The sequence below is a fragment of the Thunnus albacares genome, chromosome 17, assembly GCF_914725855.1.
Source record: "Thunnus albacares chromosome 17, fThuAlb1.1, whole genome shotgun sequence".
NCBI classification, from domain to species: Eukaryota; Metazoa; Chordata; class Actinopteri; order Scombriformes; family Scombridae; genus Thunnus; species Thunnus albacares.
The window spans coordinates 7,614,697-7,636,119 of record NC_058122.1 but is presented as its reverse complement, the minus strand read 5'-3'; the positions used below and the strand labels follow the sequence as shown (position 1 = coordinate 7,636,119).

Below are 21,423 nucleotides of genomic sequence, written 5' to 3'. Positions count from 1 at the left end.
TCACACATACTCGCTACCTTCATTTGACCCATTCATAGCCTAATCTGTATATTTCATAAAGACATGTGAGCACTTTTAAGAACAGTACTCACTGCAGCACTGTTTTCCCTAGGTTGACTGCTTTGGGGCGGCCGGGGAGGGAGGGAAAGCTGCAGCATGTATTAACTGACACACTGTAGCCTGTACTGTACATTTCCTGCCAGATTGACAACTTACTGCTAACCTTTTCCTCTGCTGCGCTCGCATTCACTGTCATTTTTCTGCTGCTTGTGCTCTCACTGTCGCTCAACCACGCGCTCACTACACACACACACACACATTACGCACTGCCCTATTCCTTAAAGGAGCTATGCTACTCTTATGACGGTGCCTTGCACGTAGATATCCTATGAAAAATGAGGAGAGGGAGGATTCTGGGATTTGATCCATTAGTTGATGACTCACAACAATTCCACGATAACGTAGGGTGCTATCATGCTTGCACAATATGCGAGTGAAAATTATTAGAGGCCCATTGATATTAACGATCCTGTGAAATTTTACCAGCGGCGCTCATAATTCTGCAGTGGCGCACCGCTGCTGCAGAATGAATATAGGGGAAACACACTGCTGACACACACTGAAAAACACTGCTGCAGTGTTTATATTGAAGGTTCAACAGGAACTACTGTTGTAGCTTTGTTGAATATTTTTCTTTATTTGGTTAGCACCTGAAAAGTTGCAACAGCTGACATCAATAGAGACATTATGGGTGAGAGGCTACAAGTCAAGACCAATATCTATTGTTAGGTTATAGCAATAAGATAAAAATTGTATACCCTCACCCTATAGTTGTTGTAGAAATGCATGTTCACCCCTTCACACCAAAGCCAAGCAGTAAGCAATGGTCAGGAGCAGGGTTGGCTCAAGTGCATTGACTAAGACAGATTGACCATAAATGCAGATCTATACTGCAGTACTGTGCATGTAAGATGATATGTTGATGCACATAATAATCATGCAGACTGCTCCTAAGCTTCTGCTGTGTTGGAGTTGATTGGTCAGTCAACCACAGGTAGAACCTCCCCCCAAGACCTCTTAAATCTCAGTTAATAGTCTCTCTTTCACACACGAGCTTTCCTTTTCTCAATTTTTTTTCCCTTTGTCATGTGTTTCTTCTCTGTTTCTCCCGTTTCCCCTCCTCTATTTCACTCCCCCGCAGGCTAGAGCAGCTGTAAGCTAAACACAATATTCCTCTTCAAAGAGAATGATGCCAAATGCAGGATGACGGTTGTAACTCGAAGGGTGTCAGGGCGGGCGGGCGGGGCGGGGGGGGGGGGTTAGTTCCATGTGGGAATGCACTTTAAAGGTGACACACCATCAGTCACCGTGTCCTCTGTAAAATTTATGGCACTGCTCTCTATTTTGGGTGACAGGTCTCTATAGCATTCACTGTGGATAAGAGTTGGCGTTTAGTCAAGTCTTGCTTGATGTCAACATTAAAGTTACCACTGTTGCCATTTTGCAGTCAGTAAGTATGTCTTATTTGCTATAGCAAAGGGCACGCTAAACAGCGTTTTGTCCATGACAACATAGTATAAATGTAGTTATTGTAACACCACAAAAGGTCGATTTCTGACTATATTAGCATTCTTGACTCTAAATAGTCCTATAAACAGTGCACACCTGCCACAGTTTACAGAACTGCCATGACTCAGGATGTCTCCAGACTCCAAGTGGCTAGCTCGCTCTGGCAATCCCTAAAAGGATAGACTGAAAAAATATTCTTCCCACTGATCTGCGCTCTTTGTTTGTGTTTGTTGATGTGGCATTGTCTAGAGAGGTGAAGCCATGAGAGTGGACTGATCACTTTGTTCAGTCATTAGCTAACACTAGCTGGCCAGCTGTCCTCAGATATCAGGCTGATGTCAACAAACACATGCAGCAGAAGCAGGTGAATTAGTGAACAGACTCCGCTGTCCTGTCTGTGCCGAAACTGATTATTACACTGGATGTCTGTGCTCTGCTTAACATCAGGTATTAACAGTCCATAGCTGTATGGGGGGATAGCCTGTCATTTTAAATATGCATAACAATGACTACCTGGCAAGTGGTGGAGGTCACTTATTATTCTTGTCAAACAACAGAGCACTGAGCATGTCATATTCTTATTCTTACACAGTTTAAAAATGTCAGTTTAATTTGCTGTGTGAAAACATCCTTATCTCTCTGTGTGTATTTGTAGATGTCCAGAGGTGTTGCATCATTCCTCTAACCTACCTGCTCAGTGTTAGGCTGCATTCACACCAAATTCATGAAAAACGGCAGTCCTTCCATTCATTTGAAAGGGGGTAGTGCATTTAGCAGTCCCCACTGTGGGAGTGGGGACTGCATGGGGTGCCGCAAAAAGCCGCAGCGGCTGTCCAGTAAGAAGTTGATCCAGAATCAACTTTTGCTGAAACGCAACCCAACGTTATGCTGCGGTGGCCAATCACGTAAGCCGGCAATTGGACCGGAAGGCGTCCACAGGAAGAAGAATTGTGTTACTCTCAGGTCTCTGTGTACACGTCTGTTTGTGGGAGAATAGCTGCACACATATGAGAAATTGACAGAACTGTGCAACTTCACTGTCATAACACACTGTAGTGTATGTGTGTTTTGCTGTGTCAGGTGTACACATGCATTTCAAGTTCACCGCATATTTAGCCTTGTTTAGCATAGGAATCCTGTGGGATTATGGGTATTCCTCTGCGTTGCAAATCTCACATTAGAAAGTGACAGATAATGTCAAGGAGGTCACAACCACCACCCATCTCACTACAGCACAAACCCACTCTAAGCTGTTACCATAGATTTAGCAGTAAACCAAAGTGCAGAGTGTGCAGTATTGGTGGCCTAATGCACTGTTTGACACTGCTTCACCTCAGGGTTAACTGTTCTCCCACTGCACATATAGCCATGATGATATTGTCCACCACTAATGCTGCTCTAACTGCCTCTGCCCAAGGCTGTGTGCAGTAGGTTGAGGTGTGAAAACAGTCTGCGCATCGCACCAAAGCACACATACATACATACATATACACACAGAGGCGCATTGCAAGTGATGTGATGCACAGATGCGATGCAGCAGAGCCCTAAATGTATGCAGTATCTCCTAGCTTACCTGCTCCTGCATGATAAACAGCAGTGTAACACTGTACACTAGCTTAGACTGCAGCAGTAAGTCAGTGCCGCTGCGTTTTTGTGCCTCCGCGCCGGCGACACCTATAACCATAGGAATTATGTTTTTGGGTTGTCTGTCCGTCCATCCCGTTTTTGTGAGCACGATATCTCAGGAAGGCCTTGAGGTCATTTCTTTGAATCTAGCACTAACGTCCACTTGGACTCAAGGATGAACTGATTAGAATTTGGTGGTCAAACGTCACTGTGACCTCACAAAACACATTTTGGCCATAACTCAATAATTCATACACCAATTATGACAAAGTTTCACACATGTCTAATAGGATGAAATGATGAAGTGATGATATTTTATATCCAAAAGGTCAAAGGTCAACCTCACTGTGACATAATGATCTGCAAAAACACTTTTCTGGACATTATTCAACACCATAACTCAGGAACAGAAGTGGAGATTGTGATCATATTTCACATTTGGTCGGATACTGAATTGGTGACACTAATCTTGGGTGCTCACCTTGAAACTGTGGTGATTTTATTAAATTCCTTCAAAGTCCTCACTACAAATATTATGAGTCTGGACAGACATGGATGTAGACTGCAACTTGAGTGGTCGGACAGAGGCATCAAACCTCAAGGCAGTATTTCTAGTTTCATTTAAACTTTTTCTGTCGCCAGTGTACAAATTCCCCATCTCGCTGCATCCACTCAGAATTAGTAATGCAAGATTTTTTCTCGTGGATGGAATAAAACAGTTTGAAGTGACGGTGTGGAAAGCATATTAACGCATACAGATGCTGCACTGGCTTGGTCTGCAGATTTTCAGTGATCCTTGCTGTCTGTAGTATTGGTGTTAAGGATTCTTGGCAGTAGGGTTAAAAGCTTGTTCTACTTGACTGCATTCTGTAGTAAATCAGGGTAGATTAAAGGTCAGGGAAATCCCATAAGTGTAAATGTCAGTCTGTGATGATATAAGAGTTGCAGTGACACAAAAAAAGTTGAGAAATAATCATCATTTGGAAGATGGTGAGTACATCAGTGCTACAGATGTAGTCATACTTCTGACTCACGAAACATCATGCGTCATTTATCATGCAGACAGGCTGAGGATAAGTATGTTTGCACTAAGTTCATTTTGTTGAAATATTGTAGCAGAGCTGCGGTGATTTATTGATCAACAGAAAATTAACCAGCAGCTGTTTTGATAATCGAATAATCGTTCCACCTTCTCAAATGTGATGATTTGATTCTTTTATGGTCATCTATGAAAGTCAACGGAATATTTAAGTTTTGTTTGTTGTTGGACTAAATAAGACATTTAAAGATGTCTGCTGTGGGCTGTGTGGGAAATTCTAACGGACATTTTAAACCGTTTTCTGATATTTATAGACAAAAGAGAATAATTATGACTTTCTAGGGATGCAGCGTTCCCAATTTGAATCTGTCTTGTGACTGTGCTTACATGTCTTCCCCTTCTCTCTGCCCTGTCGCTCTTTATTAGTAGCCATCTAGTAAAACCAGGAAACTGACGACAGCCTTGTGAGTGTTGCTGTACTTTAGTTATGCTGTTACAACTGTAATTGCACATGCAAGCCAAGTCGCTACTGAATACTCAACCTATTATGTTTTATTTTTAATTATTCAACTTCATTAAAAACATACTTTGCTATGTTGTAGTTTATCAAAAGAAACAAAAACTGAAACCAGCATGAATTTAGCAGGGGGATATATCTATCTATATCTATATACATATACATATCTAATATATATATTTAGGCCATCTTGTCCTGCCCAAGGTGAGTCAGAGTGTGAGAGAAAGAGCTGTCAGTGTGATTATGATAATGATGCTGATGCTGATGCTGATCAGAACAGTCAAAAACAGACGAGCTGTATGTCACAGATCTCAGCAGTCACAGAGCTGCTGACACTGACAGACAGCATTGTGTTACCCTGTAGTTTAAATTAAATTACATTAAATTAAATTAAAGCTCATTATAAGATCCCTGATGTTGCATGACGACACGTATATTTGTGATTTTAGGGAAAAGCTTTTACTTTGTTAAATTTTAAGAAATAACTGTTGCTAGTATGAAATTGTGTACTAAATACAGTGTACAGTAAGAGCTTCAACTAAGTTCTCTGTTAAGTTATTATTCTTGCCACATAAACATCCACGTGTCCTCTGAACCAGTTAACTACTGATGTACCTCTCAGGGACAAGTTTAGCGTAATCTGATTGGCAGGAAGGAGACACAGGCAGCCGTATAAGGAGATGGGCAGTGGCCTGCGCTTTGATGGACATCACAGTGCAGCAGAGGTTTTGAGTGACTTGAGGGGCGGGTGTCGGTGGTTTTAAAAGAGAAAAAAAAAAAAAAAAAATCTCCCTCTGGCTTTCATCAAGCGTGGCAGGCAAGAACGAATAGGGAAGGGGAAAAAGGAGGGGGGGTGAACGGAGGCATACTTCTCCAACCACTGGAAAAGAAAAGAGACGGATTGCAGAGGGAGAAGAAGCTGTAAAGAGTATTTCAGCCAGGCAACTTTGCAGACAGTAGATAGTTAGGATAGACAAATGGTCATGAGTTTGTGTGATTGATGAGTAAACTTACAGTTTCAGTAGCATCACCACTTGGCCACTCAGTCTGTGTTTCTGCGGCTAGTGTGTGCTTCACTTGGGCTGGTTAGGCTAAAGTCAGCAGACATAGACGCACGCTTGAAAGGTTTTGCCGTGAAAAGGCTTCTTCTCCCCCTCTTCTTCTCCGTGTGTGGAAAAACATATGGTGTCTCAGGTAACACAACTGTGCTTCTGCTGTGTGTGTGTGTGTATGTGTGTGCGTGTGTGCGCGCGCGTGTGTGTGTGTGTGTGCGCGCATGAGGTGAGAGTGAAACAGCATGGATGAATAGGTCCTACTCCAGATGGTCCTTTTCTTTTTGTAATATTAGAAAACATGTCTGTTGATACCTGATCTACTCTGTTGTCAGCTCTGCTCAGATTGCTTTTCATGCAGTTTTAATGATAAGCATACACTTTTTATTCTTGTGTATCATAGACTCAGCCAATTCTGTATCTTATCTCACAATGTCAAAATGCAGTGTGGAAGTTTATGTCGAGAACAGACACAACGCTAATAGAGCGTGTCATTATTTTCCATAATCCCCTTTGCCCTCCTGTCGAGCCCCCCTTTTCTTTTTTCCATTATTTCTTTTTTCCTCGCTCTCCTCTCCTCGTCCTCTCTACTTTTGACCATATGATGCTGCCATGTAGGGCAGTGCTGCTCCTCAGTCAGCGGGTCAGGAATGCCTGTGTGGTTGTTCTGCTTTCACTTCTGATCTTAATCCACTGCAAGCTGCCATTCGCCTATCTGATTATTAGTTCTTCCATGATTCATTTTCTTTTTATACTTGGTCAGCTAAATCACGACAAACCCTCAAATAAATGTGATTATTATAACACCTTTTGAATATTTCTTCTCATTAATGATTTTGTGGTTTGATGTGGAGCTTTGTTTAATGATATCCAGGCTAAGCTTGGTATTGCTTTATTTAGCTAAGAGCCATGGAACGACAGAGTAAGCATAAATTCTAACTTTGCTTTGATAAACAATGAGCTGCTTCTTTGTTGCCCTGAAGAAGTCTCTGGAAAAACACTAGATGATCAGAGTTTATCATATGACAAGCCTGCAAATGAAATATCTCAGCTCTGGGAGACACACTCACTGACCAGCTCTCGCTCAGTAAGACATTAAAAGCTAAAAAAGGTGAATGTAGATAAACACTCCTGTTAAAGCATGATTAGACCAAATTCCCTCTTTGTCTAATCATAATCTTATTCTTTTGTCACTCTCTCCCTTTTTTTTTTTTTTTTTTTTTTTTTTTTTACCTCTGCTGAGTGTTTTTGGGGTGTGTGACTCATCCCTGGGCAGGGATATGCCTATAGGACACACCCTTTAGTGGCTGAGTACAAGCTACTGCATGTTTATAGGCTCACATGCCATAACAAGCACACTCAGGCTTTGATATAACCTTCCCAGGGTAAGCTAAATCCTAACCAATGAATTTTAATGGCTCCTCGTCTTGAGGTTTTCGGTGGTTCCATTTTTTTTATCGCTAGGTGACAGAAACCATAGCAGATGTAAAACAAAATCAGCTTTCACACATTCTTTCCTAACATACATTCAGCCTTACCACAATGAGAGTGGCAGAGGACGAATCTCACAGATTTTTCTGTCCTGTTTTTGGATTACGCAGCCATCTCTGATGCCTAGTTGGGCCCAGGCCCCAGAAGCCGTCTGTCTTGCAGATGGGCATTCAAGCCTCAGCTGGCTGTTAACAGCCAGCGTGGCTGTCAATGCAGAAGAACAGTGAGCAGTCAAGCTATAGGATTAGAGAGACAGGGAGAGGGAGAGGGACAGAGCTCATTTGCTTTGCGGCAACGCATCTTAGTTACTCCGTCTAATTAAAAAGGCTGTCTGGAGACTTGGTGTCTCTAGGCGTCACCCAGCCCAGATCCAGCCCATGGCAGAGACCAGGCCAGTGGTTAATGGTGTTGGATGCTGTGTGTCATCCTGCTTGGCCTGGTGTGGAAGAAGCAGCCCTGACCCCCCCCCCCCCCCCCCCCCCCACACGCACTGGCCTCCTTCTTTCTCTTTCAGCTTCTCCACTCATCCTGCATCTCCTTGTCCATCCATTGTCTCACCCTTTCTTTTTCTCTCTCTCTCTCTCTTTACTGGAAATGGATTTTGTGAAACTTAGTCCAAGATGTCCTTCAGTGTGGGTGAAATGATTAAAGCAAGCAATATTGCAGAGTCACTACACACATACACACACATACATACACACACACACACACACACACACATATATACACACACATATAAGATAAGGAGTATGGGCTGGAGCAGCAGCACAGCTATAAAGAATCTGTAGATGATACCACCGCTGATACAGTTGTAACAGTGCAGAGAAAATAGTACCTGAGGCAACAACGTCCCGGCTGATACACATTTAATCTGAATTATAGATGGCCTCTAAACGAAATCCAAAAATCCAGGAACAGGTATTCACACAATACACCAGTAGCTGTAAATACGTCATGGTTAACATGTCACGGTTAGTATTTATTTTTCTGCGTGTCCGTCCATCCATCCTATAAGCATCTTTGTATCTCAAACTGTGTATCGAATTTTCTGACTCTTAATAATGGATGTGTTTGCTGTAAATATTTCATGGTCGGCTGACTGAAAACACATGCCTGTCAGAGATATGGAGGTAGAGGGAGGGGGAGAGTGTGGCAGAGAGGGAATAGGAGAGTGACTGAGTGGTGAAGGAGAGAGAGAAATTAAATAGGCAGGATTTTAACCCTTTCATTCTGCTTTCATCAGGACGCTACAGCCACTGTGAAAGGCTTACTGAGTATGTATGCTAAGCTGTCTCCTTCTCTTCTTTCCTCTCCCTCCACGCCCCTCCCCGCTCCCGCAGGGCTCTCAGGATTCAACAGGAGGACAGGAGGGCTTGGTGGCCCCACCCTTTACAGCGTTCCCTCCTCCACCCCCTCCTCAAAACGGGCTACCGGGGACGGAGTTTGGCCCTGGGGCCATGTTTGGTGCTGGGGGCCAAGGTACAGCAGAGGTAGGGGCTGGTGCTAATGGAGCCACCACTGCTACCACCAACAACAACAACAATGTAAGCACAGCGTGGTGATGAAGCCTTTACTGGTAGTTTAGTTAACTGTCGTCAGGGATATTGAGTTGTAAGTGGTAATGGTATATGTGGAATAAAACGTATTCTTTTCTCTCTGCCCAACACAGGGAAAGACAGAGGAGACGTCCCAGGGTGAGGCGGGTGTACAGTGTGGTACAGGAGGTGTAGGACCAGGAGGCTCTGCAGGAGACTCCGCAGAGGCTAAAGGAACCCCCAAACGCCTCCACGTCTCAAACATCCCCTTCCGTTTCCGGGACCCAGATCTCAGGCAGATGTTTGGGGTAAGAAGTTTGGGAATGTTGTGGGGCCTCATTTTTAACAGGATCAATAAATCAGTCTAGACACCCCGGGTTCTTCGCGGAGGGGCCAACTCACTAGGTAGGGGTGGGGTGTAGATACAGACAAAAGAGTCCAACTCGCACAAAGGGAAAGACACTCATGGGTGTTCTCTTGGTGCTTGAGGGGGCAGTTGGCTATGTGTGTCAGTGTGTTAGCATGAGCGACAAAGTGAGTGTAAAAAAAAAAAAAAAAAAAAAAAAGGGGACAGAGCAGAGTTCAAGGCAAAGGGATGGAAAGAAACACACTGACATGTTGAAAGTTGTCTTTTGTATAATAGTGACCCCTAGTGCGAAGCAGTTGTACTTCAGTGTCAGAAGCTTTTGATTTTGCAGTAAAGCCAAACCAAGAATAACTCAAAGATGTTACGTAATTGCTTTCTTTGCTTATATGTGTTTGCTAATTTCTTTCCTCATATTTATTTTCAGCAATTTGGGAAGATTCTGGATGTAGAGATTATTTTCAATGAGAGGGGTTCAAAGGTAAGTGCCATTTTTGCATCCCAGAATGTGTTGACGGTAAATTCCCACTATGTATAATTACTCTCTGTAAATGTGACGCTTTGTGACGCAGTACCAGCTCGCCACACGGGGGAATCAATTGTTCTGCAACTACATCATCTATTAAACAATGTCAGAATGCTGTACTGGCCTCGAATTCACAGATTCTCCTCTCGCTCTCCACAATCCCTCATGATGTGCCCCTCAATCACCATCAACCTCTTTAACCTCTGCTGTGTACCACAGGGTTTTGGCTTTGTGACATTTGAGAACAGCGCAGACGCAGAGAAAGCCAGGGAAAAGCTCCACGGCACACTGGTGGAAGGTCGTAAGATTGAGGTAATTTTCCTCTCTGTCTCTCTCTCTCTCCGTCCTCTCTTCTGTCTTCTTTCTGTGCTCACATCGTAATTCTGCTTGATCACTGACTGCTAGCTAGCTCCCATCCTCCCTTTAGTGATATGCTCTGATGCAGCCCACTGGTATCCCACTCCTCCCTGGTCCTCTGCAATATGTGTTTAATTTTTCAATTTAAAACGACTTGTTTGCTCCTTTTTTTCTTGTTGTCTCTGTGGTGGGAATGACTGGGGGTGCAAGAACAATACATAAGGCATGCTGGGTACTTTTCCTCTGCAGCATTGTTTTCACATTAAGCTGTTGTGCCTCTTCACCTTTTTTTTTTTTTTTTTCCTCCACTGATGTGCAACTAGCAGCCACACTGATATTACAATTTTTTTTTCTGCAACAATTGGAATGATGTCTGTGTAGTCGGCACCGGAGGGCACGAGAGGAACGCAGTGAAAGGATGATGCATGGCAGATTGCTGTCAGATGCTCTTATTTTCTTCCCTAGTGTAGAAATCCTTCTGTGTTCCTCTCTCCCGGTGCTGTGGCTAAGTGGTTGTGACAAGCTTATGGCTCCTGGTGCAACAGTAGCATGCTGGGAATCACAGCAACACTGACGCATGTTCACTTTATGGAAGTCTGGATTCTTACCAAAGAGCTGTACGCTTGAAATTTAATGTAAAGTCAATGTGCGTTCAGGTTAATTTATTTTGATTTGATTGAATATTGTGTTTGTTTTTAACTGAAGCATGTGCTGATTTTTTTTTTTTAAAGCAGTTTTTCTTCTTTATTTTAATTGGGGTTTCAATCAGCCGGTTGTCCATTTTTGGATCTCTTGACCCAAGCCACTGTAAGCCAGGTTTTCTGCATGGGCTTACTTTGGTGATTTCCTTATGGTGTATGTGTGTGTGTGTGTGTGTGTGTGTGTGTGTGTGTGGGTGGGTGGGTGTGTGAGAGTCAGTCCCTGCATGATGGATGAGGCTGGCTGGACCCTTTTTTTAGTTCTGTACTCTCAGTTCTCCTGCAGTGTGGTCAGGAATGAAAGACAGCCACCTGCATCCACTGGTGCAACATACTCTCTCCACCACCTCCACCTTCAGTCAATCAGCAAGCTGAATGGATACTGATGGAGCCAATTTAACCTGCATCAGTCAACGACCTGTGTTGTCCCTGGCATTGCTTTAACCCGATTCTGTGTTTCTGCCCAAAGTTTTGCATGATGTCGGTCACTTTTATTAATCAGCGAGCCGTTTGTCTTTCTTTTTCAGTTGTCACTCTGCATGTACTCGAGTAGTGGTGTCGGGCTGTAGAGAGTCATGTATCAGCCGCATGGTGGGCCAGCAGCAGGAGTCTGTAGAGTGTTTCTCTCTCTGTCTGTTTATGGTGCATGGGCCTGAAGAGACAAAAGTCTGGCGCAGGACAAATCATGGATTTGTGTTTACGCATTCTTTCGACTGAGGAGAAAGGGGCCGAACATTTCTATTTGAGGCAATGCTATCTGGCAGTTCTCCTGTCTCACAGATGTTGCAGCAGTAACTATCCCTTTAATTGGTCATATCATTTCAGAGTTTGTTGAACTATGTTATCGGAAATGAAGATAGCAAAAAATAATTAGAGTAATCATATATTTAAAATTCAGAAACTCTGAAATATAGGCCTACTGTGTACCATGGTTCTATATTATTAAATATTTAATATTTATCGTGTGTGACTCTGCAGTTCACTGCTATCCACTGGCATGAGTTTAGTTGATGTAGCCTAAGTGTGCATGGTTAGTATTTTGATATGGAAGCCTAACTGAGGCTGTACTACAGACAGTTGGATGTTTTTTCTTGCATGTTTATTCTGTACAGCTGTTTTGTTAAGTTAGTTTTGGTGATGGGACTGTTAACTTCCTTTACTTGTTCAGTTAGCATGAAATCAGTGCCTCATAGTCTTTTTGCGCTCATTGCAAAATAGGGCTGAATAGCTGAATTCTTCGTTTTTTAGAATGATTTTTGACTGAATGATTTATAAACATATGCTGTATGTAACTCCAGTGCTGACATTTCTTATTGTTGGTGCATGCCAATGGGTTGTTAGTCAGTAGTTATACTCGTAGCTTAGCTGCCCATAGTGTGCATGTATGTAGCCTATATGAAATAGATAGAGAATTGTTGTGCTTAAAGTTATACTGTACCTCTCTTTGTCTGGAATAAAACTCTGCGCTTTGAAGAAGTCAGTTTCCTGTGCGCTTCCAATGTATCCATGTAAGTGGCCCAACTACAATTCACTTTGTCTCTACCTGCTTCTCTGTGAACTCATCTCATCACCATTCATTCTATATATAGACTATAGAGTCCTATAGGCCTATATATAGGTGTGACCGTGTGTATCTTTAGTATGCACTCACAAACATACACACCTCAGTGCATCTCCACCCATCCATGGCTGCGTCTGTGACTGTTTGTACGCCCTAACGTAACAGTTTAAACAGTCTACACTCATAAATGTCATTCGACTGTGGGGACAAAGCTAACAACTGAAAATCCCTCCAAAACCATTAAGTCACATATGTGATGTCACATATTTAATTCTTACAGTATGCTGCAATTACTGGCTGTTCAGAGAGTGGATTAGGGTCCCTGCATGGTCTCATTCGCCTCAAACCTTGATCACAAAATCCTGAAGTTACGGCTGGTGTGCAGATCCCACATGGCTCTGATGATTGTGGCCTGGTCCCCACCTGTTTCTCCATTTGTTTTGAGTGTCCACTGAAGGAAATATGCAAAACATGAAGATGTACGCTGGCTAAATTAAAATATTGATAGTTTCATTGTTTCATCTATGGGAGATGGGAGCCAGACTGTCAAGATGAAGGTGTCTACATGTGTTTTTTTAATTTAATCCGTGCAAAAAAATCAGCTTTATACAAAGGAAAATGCACGTTTACCGACATTAGTTTTACATAGACCTTCTAGGTAGCTTTCTGCTGTCCTAGAAATATACACATCTGTGTGTGCAGGCAGTGTGCACATGGCCACAGGAGAGGGTGCGTGGATAGGTACAGAGACCATGCCGAACCCTTTACACTCCCATTCACTAACTCTTGCTCTAAAGTTGTGCGTTTGTGGTAAATCCTGTGTGACCGGAGTGTTATGGAAAGTGATGGCTCCTCCGCAGCGCAGAGTTTTAGTCAGACATTTGAACACAACAGCGCAGAATAGCTGAGGTGTGTATGTGTGTGTGTGTGTGCGTGTGTGTACGCGCGCTGTCACAAGTGGTGAAGCTCTGCATGCCTTAGTCTCATCAAAGGTGGGGCGGCTAGTGAGAACAGATCATCATTGCATGGATGTGTGTGGTGAAAAGGATGAGAAGAAGTCGTGCCTGTGGTTGTGCATGCTTGACCATGCACACTCACCAACCAGTGCTGCCGCGGCGCCACGCTCTCCTCAGCGGGACACAGTTGGCCTTCAGCTCACTTCGGCCTGGACGTTATAGCAGCCATTCCCATAAACATTATCAGCCTGTTTGAGGATTTTATTCACTAGTTTTATTCCTATTTAGAGGAAGTTAGATTTGATAAGAACTTGATTGTGAGTTGTCGGATTGGCGACGGCCTGAGGTGAAGGCTTACCAGCTCCTTGTGTCCCAGTCTCCCTCCCCTCGCCCCCCCCCCCCCCCCCCCCCCCCCCCCCCCAGCTTTGGATTTGACCGGTCCTGTTTTGTTACTGAAACTTTCTGTTACTGCATGATTTGCCCCAGAAAAGATCCAATGAATGAAATGTGCGAGTATCCATGTGTGTGTTTGCTTCTGTACATGAGTGAAAATGTAGAGATGGTTGAAAGAAAAGGGGAAAGAGAGTTTGTACTTTGCCCTTTCCAACCCTCTGTCTTTCTTTCTGTGTCGGCTCCATTCTTTCTCCTCCTTTACCCCTTCATTCTCTTGTTGCCAGTCAAGTTTGTCTTTCTGTCATTTTGTGTTTATTTGAAATTAAACTACAGCTGTTTTTCTAACTCTAATACTCTCTTTTTTTTTCATTATCTGACTGCCTTATTGTGTTTCCATTTTTATCATTTAGTTTGTTTTGTCTTACTTTCATCGTTTGACTATTGCCTTTAGTATGTTCTTTTGTGGTGACTGGTTAAAAACTGGAAATTATAGCCATTCTGCCCAATTTCCAAATACACTCTCTTCCCTTGTGGCCTAACTTTAACCACACCAGAATGAGTCCTCTCTCGTAACATCTAACCAAAATACCTCCACTTGTCCTTTTGACTGTAACAGACCCAGACAGCGTTAAACCAACCTTTTGCTATTCTGCTCTTATGATGGAGGGTGGTGTGCATTTGTATCTGCTCTTCTGACTTTTCCTTGGAGGTGTTCCAGTCCTTCACTGTGCATTCAATAGGCTAGTGTTTGGGTTAAGGCAAGGTTGCCCCCATATCTCCATTCTCCTGTATCACGTCTTTTGTACTCTAGAGCACCGAATACTCTTCCTGTCACTGGTCTGATTGTTGTAATGATGCTCCGAGCTCTGTTAAAGCATTGAGAGCTCGCATCCTCTCTCCCTTTCCTTCCTCCCTTCTTTCTTTCTTTCTCTTATATTCTGTCCTGAGCTGTAACACTGCTGCTATCAGGTTTTTTTATTTTGGGGGAAGATGGGGGGGACATTTAGGTTTCTTTTGTTACTAGGATTATTTGTTCCTTTATTTATTATATTTTTTCTGTTTCCCTGACGACTTCTTTGTGTTGTTGTCAGTCTCCACGGTAACCACTCGCTGTTTCTACGGCAACGGTAAGTTGTGTACAAACATCTATCACTGAACTGATCCCCCTCCCCACCCCACCCCTGAAATGGGCATTTAGTACTATATACTGTATTATTTACAGTATATTGTGAAGCTGCAATATTAGTTTTATATTTAGCTACAACACGCACAGTATCACAGGCACACAGACAGACGGACACAGCACCTTCAACAGATTGGATCTTTCAGCGGTAATATTTTTCCCCACATGCCCCCCCCCCCCCCCCCTCCCTCTCCCCACCCCACCCCACCCTCCACCATGTCATTAACACCTCACTGGGAATGACCGAATGTAATCACCCTCCTCTATGCAATGACACAGCTATCCACAATCCATCTGATTAATTCTCCATTTGGACTTAATGTATGTAGTACTCATTTTCTTGATTAATAAAAAAATCAACAGAAATGATATGAAGCTTTGCTCCCTTTATGCTGCCTACGATTTTGCTTTGAGTGAATGCAGACCCCGAGCTGCAGGGCAATATAACGCCGCTCTGGTTTTGAATTTCTTCATTTTTTATTGAGCCTGTCTGCTTTTAGCATAGTTTGACAAATACGAGTCAATTGGACACATTTCATGTGACTGCAGATTTAGGATGAGACAGTTAAAGGATGTCACAACACTTCTGCTAAGACTGTCTTGACTACTTAGACAAAAACTGACCAAATGTACATACCTAGACTAGCAATAACAGTTTTTATCTTCATTTGCAGTATTGTTAAATGAAACTGGAACTTTTCATTGGGGATCTTTTGCTAATTTATGTAAATATAAAAAATGTGTGTAGGAAGAACTTATCAAATCAGCCAGTGTTGTGTAACCATATGCATCTCTAAACCGATATGGGGTTTACCTTGCTGTTTTTTTGGGTCTCTTATTATGCTGCCATTTTGTTTTCCTCTTTTTGGTTTGGTTTCCTTGTAGTGGATTGTCTGTGTATTAGTAGTCGTAGTAGTAGTCATAGTCATAGTGTACTGGTCTTAGTTTGTGACACACAGTTCTAATGCCTGGCATAGTGTCTCATGTTCATTTTATTTCTCTCCTTTTTTGGGAATGAGGATTGCTCTCTCTCTCTCTCTCACACACACACTCTCTCTCTCTTTCCTTCTTTCTTTCTTTCTCTCTCTCTGTTCCCTCCATCCTTTGGTGCTCTGTTCCTCAACCCACCACATATAATGAGATTTTCAGGAGAATGGTCACCAAATCTAATTGCTTTATTTGAATGATGCACCTTGGTATATATGTTTTTGTTTTAAACAGTAATTGTTATTAGTTTTTTTTTGTGTGTGTGTGTGTGTTGCTCATGTAAAACTTTCTCCCTTTTTTTCTCTTTCTCTTCATTCCATCTTTATGTTCTACTGTTTTTGTACATGGACTGGCTCTGTCTCTTTACTTCTCACCTGCATCCCTTCCTCTTAACTTATCTCGTCCCATCTTTGTCTCTTATGTGTTTGATGTGGGAGTGCTGCGATTGTTTTGATTGGTCTCTATGCTGCATCCGACGCTTGCTGATTGGCTGAATTTTTTACTTTTTTTGGTTTGTTACTCACTCTTGGTCATGTGATGCGCCCATATTTGGCTGCGTGTAATTTCTGTGTTATATGATTATTAATTTTGTCAAACAAATGTTTTTGCACCCCCTCTTTCTCTCCCTCTCCTTTGTATATATATATTTTTTTTGAATATTTCTTTTTAGGTATGTAAACCCCACAAGTTTGGTTTCATATGGAAATGTGACTTCATTTTGTCCGGGTCTGTTGTTCAGGCTGGATTGGGAGGGCAAAAGTGGGATGAGAAAGGCTGAAGGTTTTATTAATCATTAACCCTTTGAGATTTGCCTTCCATATTGGTCTCTGTTGATTTGCATGTCTTCCTGTCAACCCAATTTCATTAATTGCGCATGACACAAACACAGATATATATACTGTACACACACACACACGTACTGCCCACTGCTAGCATAGGCTAAACCCTTTGTTATCATCAACTGTTACTAGTCAACATAAACCTGCTCACAAGTCTGGACAAAATTTCACTGTGATACAAACAATTTGACATTAATTTGATTCATTAACTTGATTTACATTTCAAAATGTCTCCACTCAGACACCCGCGGACAGTTGCGTCAGATAGCTAGCCAGGCTAGGCTAATTGAATCATTTGCTACTGACCTTGTCATTTGCAATGAGAGAAAAATGAGGTAAACCTCATTTCCATTTGAATGAATCCCGGCAGATGAAGAACATGATTCACTGAGTCATGTTCTGAGAGGCAACGCGAATGGCAGTGGAGGCATTAATGGTCTTCTAAATGAGAGTGCAGCGTGTATGCGCACACAAGCACCCTCATTCCTCAGTCTGTCTCTTCTTTGTCACACATGCACACACTCTCCCCTCATCCAGCCAAAAGGTCATTAATCTTTAGCTTGCCACACAGTCAGATGCAGGGCTTCAAATGCACACTCGGACAGTATGGGTTATTACAGAAAGCTACAATCTCCTTCTCTTAAAGCCCATCAAAGGAAGATGAGGATAGATCAAGGGACCGGAGTGTGAGCCTTTGAAGCTCAGAGAGGAGATTATCAGCCATCTTGGATTGAAAGGCCTAAGCATTAGACTGAAATGTCAGCCAGCACACACACACACCTAAACAAAATCCACACCTGTGCATGCCAAAAATGAAAAAAAAAAAAAAAAAAAAAAAAAAGGCTGTGCCCCAACCCCCGCCTCTCTGTGTAGGCACAGTAGCAATATAACCAATTTCACCCATGGCAGCCCTTATATCTCTCTCTCTCTCCACAATGAATCACCAAATCTTTACTGGGCAACTCGCTTTTAATTGCATGATGACTCAAAAACCCCCGCCCACTTTTGCACACAAACATGGCCACATGCGTGCCTTGTAACAATAAAAACAAGTTACGTTACAGACTAATTACATAGGGCATGAATTTTAGAATGATTGGAGAAAATGTAAACTAGATGTTGACACAAGTAAGTGGGCCATAACTCTAAATGACACCACTATTTAATGAACATCCTTTTTAATGAACCAGTAACAGTACATCTACACAGAAAATAATATTATCCACCTCTGATATGCTCCAGTATGTACAAAAAATGGAGACAAGCATAATACCAGCACATAGCAGCAGGCAATTTAAATGTAATTCCACTGTAAAAATAAACACACACACACACACACACACATACATGCATATATAATAAGCCTTGGTCTTGGGTCTATGTGCTATTTTAGTTTCCTCTGTTGAATTGTTGTGTTTGTGTCTTTGACCGCCTGTTCCTCCATCCCCAGGTGAATAACGCCACTGCCAGGGTGATGACTAACAAGAAAATGGTCAGCCCCTACCCTAACGGAGAGGCTCTCAGCACACTGCCTTATGGTAACAGCCACACTGACACACACTAATAAGGCAAACAGCATGGGTACACAGGGAGAGGCAGTGGTAGGCAGGGTTAAATACATAATGCAGCCACACTTTATCGTTCTCACCTCTGTTGCAGACCACATTGTGTAAAGACGTCAGCGAACCAATTTCAGTTTAGTTGAGTTTTACTTTTTTTTTTTCAGATTCATTCGACAGTTGAGAGTAGAATATTTTGCAGGTTGACTAATTTCAAGGGATGAAACCAACAAAGGTGTCTTTACAATAATCATCTTCCTATAACAGGATTATGTAACAAAATAGCACATCAGCTTTATCAAATCAAAATATAGATAAGAGTGAAGGAGTGTGCTTTGAGAATCTGAAGTCAGTCCCCTCCAGTCTATTTTTAGATGAAGTAAGCAGAATGTATTTATTCAGTTTGTTTGTTGAAGCTTGTGGAGCTGAAGCAATTTATCAGTGAATACCTGTTTAGAGTTTAAGCTAATAGAATTCCTGCATTTGTGAATGCAGTGCAGTTTTCTTTATCATCAACTTGAATGTTAACTTAAAAATGTACTTTTGTGTTGTGTAGGTTTCAGATACCTTTGAATGACTTCAGTAAAAATTGAAATACTGTGAATTGAAAAAACTGTGTGTTGAAAAAAAAAAAGTTAAATTACCTTCATAATGTGTGAAAATACATGAATTGTAATGTTAATTTAGTCTGGAACACAAAAACCGCCCCGCTTGCTGCTGCAGTGTTGTAGATATATTTTGTGTGTGTGTGTGTGTGTGTGTTTCTGTGTTCCATTATGAAGCAATTAGACCATTTGTTGACCTGCTGTATCTGCTCAGGTCATACTGGTGATGCTGTTTGTTTCCATCACAATTTCCAGTGTAGTTTTGAGTGAGTCACAGTCAGTCTGTCTTATGAAACCAAGGCAGAACTCTGTTGAACAGCCTCAGCAGAAGCGGGCTGAAAGAAACACGGCTCCGCTTGAATACCGTCTGAAATTAGCAGGGGACCTTTCTTAACAGCTGACGGGCTGATTCTTTATTTCTCATACTATATTGTAAACATGCAGACATAATGAGGTATGATGTTGCTAGAATGTTTGCACATCATTTATTTTAATGTGAGATTGTTGTAGTGATGGTGGAGTGAAGTTTGGATATATAACAACAGCATGCTACAGTATGTTCAAGTGCAGTAGACATATACTGTAGGAGTTAATGCTCTTGGTAAACTGCCCTTATTAATGAACCCCCCCCCCTCCATCTCTCTGTGACTGTCAGCGGGGTGGAAGTTGAGTCCTATGGTGGGGGCCGTGTATGGACCAGAGCTCTACGCAGGTAAGACCATTCTCCACCTCCTTCACCTGAACTAAACACAGTCTCCACAGCCTGCTTTAAATTTGAGTCACATTCCAGTCTTTAATTTATATGAAAGCACTGCTTGCCCTGCGTTTCTCCTGTCAGACACTTTTTATTGATATCAAGCCCTGAAGGCTAGAGTTGTGTTATTCCCTTCTCTCTTTGCTCTTTCTTTTCTTCTTACATTCTTCCCGGGCCGCTCCCTATTGTTTCTATTCACATTGTCTTTTCCCCGCCTGCATCTAAATCTTCTGTCACCCCATCTTTCTTTCATTTTTTTTCCACCTCCTTCCTTAAATTTTTTTTATTCCCCATCTCCTCCTTGCCTCTATTCTTTCTCCTCTTCCTCCTCCTCCAGTCCCAGGGTTCCCCTACCCTTCAGCAGCAGCAGCAGCCACCACAGCAGCGGCAGCGTTTCGTGGTGCCCACCTCAGGGGCCGAGGCCGGCCCGTCTACAGCGCCGTGCGGGCGGCTGTGCCTCAGCCTGCCATCCCTGCCTACCCTGGGTAAGAAAGATAAACCGAACGACTTCACGTGCTTCGTAGCCGTCCCAGATCTATTTGCAGATCTAAGGTAAAATCAGTAAATCTGTTGAGCATCACCTCGTCAGAGCTATTTTCAGAAGCATTTTCCAAATTCTATTTGACCAGGTCTCTGTTTAATACAGCTGTGCTCATACAGCTCTCATGCTCAAACATTATTCACACTTCACTCTCTTCAGCAGTCCAACTGGCACATTGTCAGTCGGTTCACAAGCTATTCACTGGAGTATAACACGCTGATAGGATTGCACCCATTGAAGGTTCATTTGAATAAACACACAGATAGTGCCATCAGTAGATTTGCATAAACACACACACACACACAGCAGATTCAGTCATCATGCATTAGCAGTCACCCTGCTCACAGATCTGCTACAATTCTTCATGTTTACTGTGTTTTTTTTGTCCTCTCGGTATGTGTACTGTGCATGTTGTTGCTGTGCTGTGATGATTGGCTAATGGGGTCGTGACTGCTAGAATATTCAGACCAAAGCAGAATCGATTGCTTAATTGCCGTATGGCTGCTTACTATGATGACATTCAAATTAAGCAAAATAAGATAAAATTGGGGGCTGCAGGAAATCCCCTCTCCATCTCTGCTCCACCGACGGCTTTAAAAAGCCAATAAAAGCTGCACCTCTCATACACCATTTCCTCATCAAATGATCTATTAAAAGTGGACTTTACTGCCTTGATTTTCTTGTAGCTGGGGAACAATAGCGCTTTATGGTTTCATTTCAGTTCAGTTCTAGTCAATGAACTTTATCTATTAGCCCCATGAGTCTATTGTTATGCATAACGGTGCTGGATGTTTTTGGTTGCAGTTGTGGAGCTTAGATGGAGTTGTATTTCCTCTGCATGCTGCATGGGTGTGAAATAACTACTGTATCTCTTTTTCTCTCTCTCTCTCTCTCTTCCTTTTTTCTTTTTGCTTTGTGTTGACCTTCATCCACTCTGGTTTTGGGACTGTGCACCACTCCATTTGCACCCCCTCCACTACACCATCCCCCCTCCTCCCCCTTCCTTCTATCTCCCCATGCCTTCCCACTCCTCCTCCTCCTCCTCCTCCTCCTCTCTTTCTCTGCATTTTCTTCCTCTCTCAGTGTGGTGTATCAGGATGGGTTTTACGGAGCCGCAGACTTATATGTAAGTAAACTCACCTCCCACCAACACACCCTCTGTCCCTCTTTTCTCACGGCTTTCTCCTGCTCTTCTTCTCTGGGGGTGATTCTGCATGTGCGTCCAGTCATGCGCTGCACAGAGCTGCCTGCATAACAGGTGAATGAGCCCA

The 21,423-nt window shown here is 42.7% G+C and overlaps 1 protein-coding gene across 7 annotated transcripts in view; it reads left to right on the top strand.

Annotated features, from left to right (window-relative positions):
- LOC122966204 (RNA binding protein fox-1 homolog 2-like) overlaps nucleotides 1-21,423 on the top strand; it is a 41,367-nt gene that overhangs the window by 15,753 nt on the left and 4,191 nt on the right. For 3 of the 7 annotated variants that reach the window (XM_044330220.1, XM_044330218.1, XM_044330222.1), the window contains 8 exons: nucleotides 8,635-8,838; nucleotides 8,964-9,137; nucleotides 9,621-9,674; nucleotides 9,939-10,031; nucleotides 18,144-18,231; nucleotides 19,513-19,569; nucleotides 19,949-20,096; nucleotides 21,236-21,278. In XM_044330220.1, coding sequence (XP_044186155.1) covers nucleotides 8,635-8,838; nucleotides 8,964-9,137; nucleotides 9,621-9,674; nucleotides 9,939-10,031; nucleotides 18,144-18,231; nucleotides 19,513-19,569; nucleotides 19,949-20,096; nucleotides 21,236-21,278 — 861 coding nt within the window. Of the gene's footprint in view, nucleotides 1-5,525; nucleotides 5,946-8,634; nucleotides 8,839-8,963; nucleotides 9,138-9,620; nucleotides 9,675-9,938; nucleotides 10,032-18,143; nucleotides 18,232-19,512; nucleotides 19,570-19,948; nucleotides 20,097-21,235; nucleotides 21,279-21,423 lie in introns of those variants that run through there. The other 4 variants (XM_044330219.1, XM_044330223.1, XM_044330224.1 and 1 more) reach the window with 3 other exon arrangements.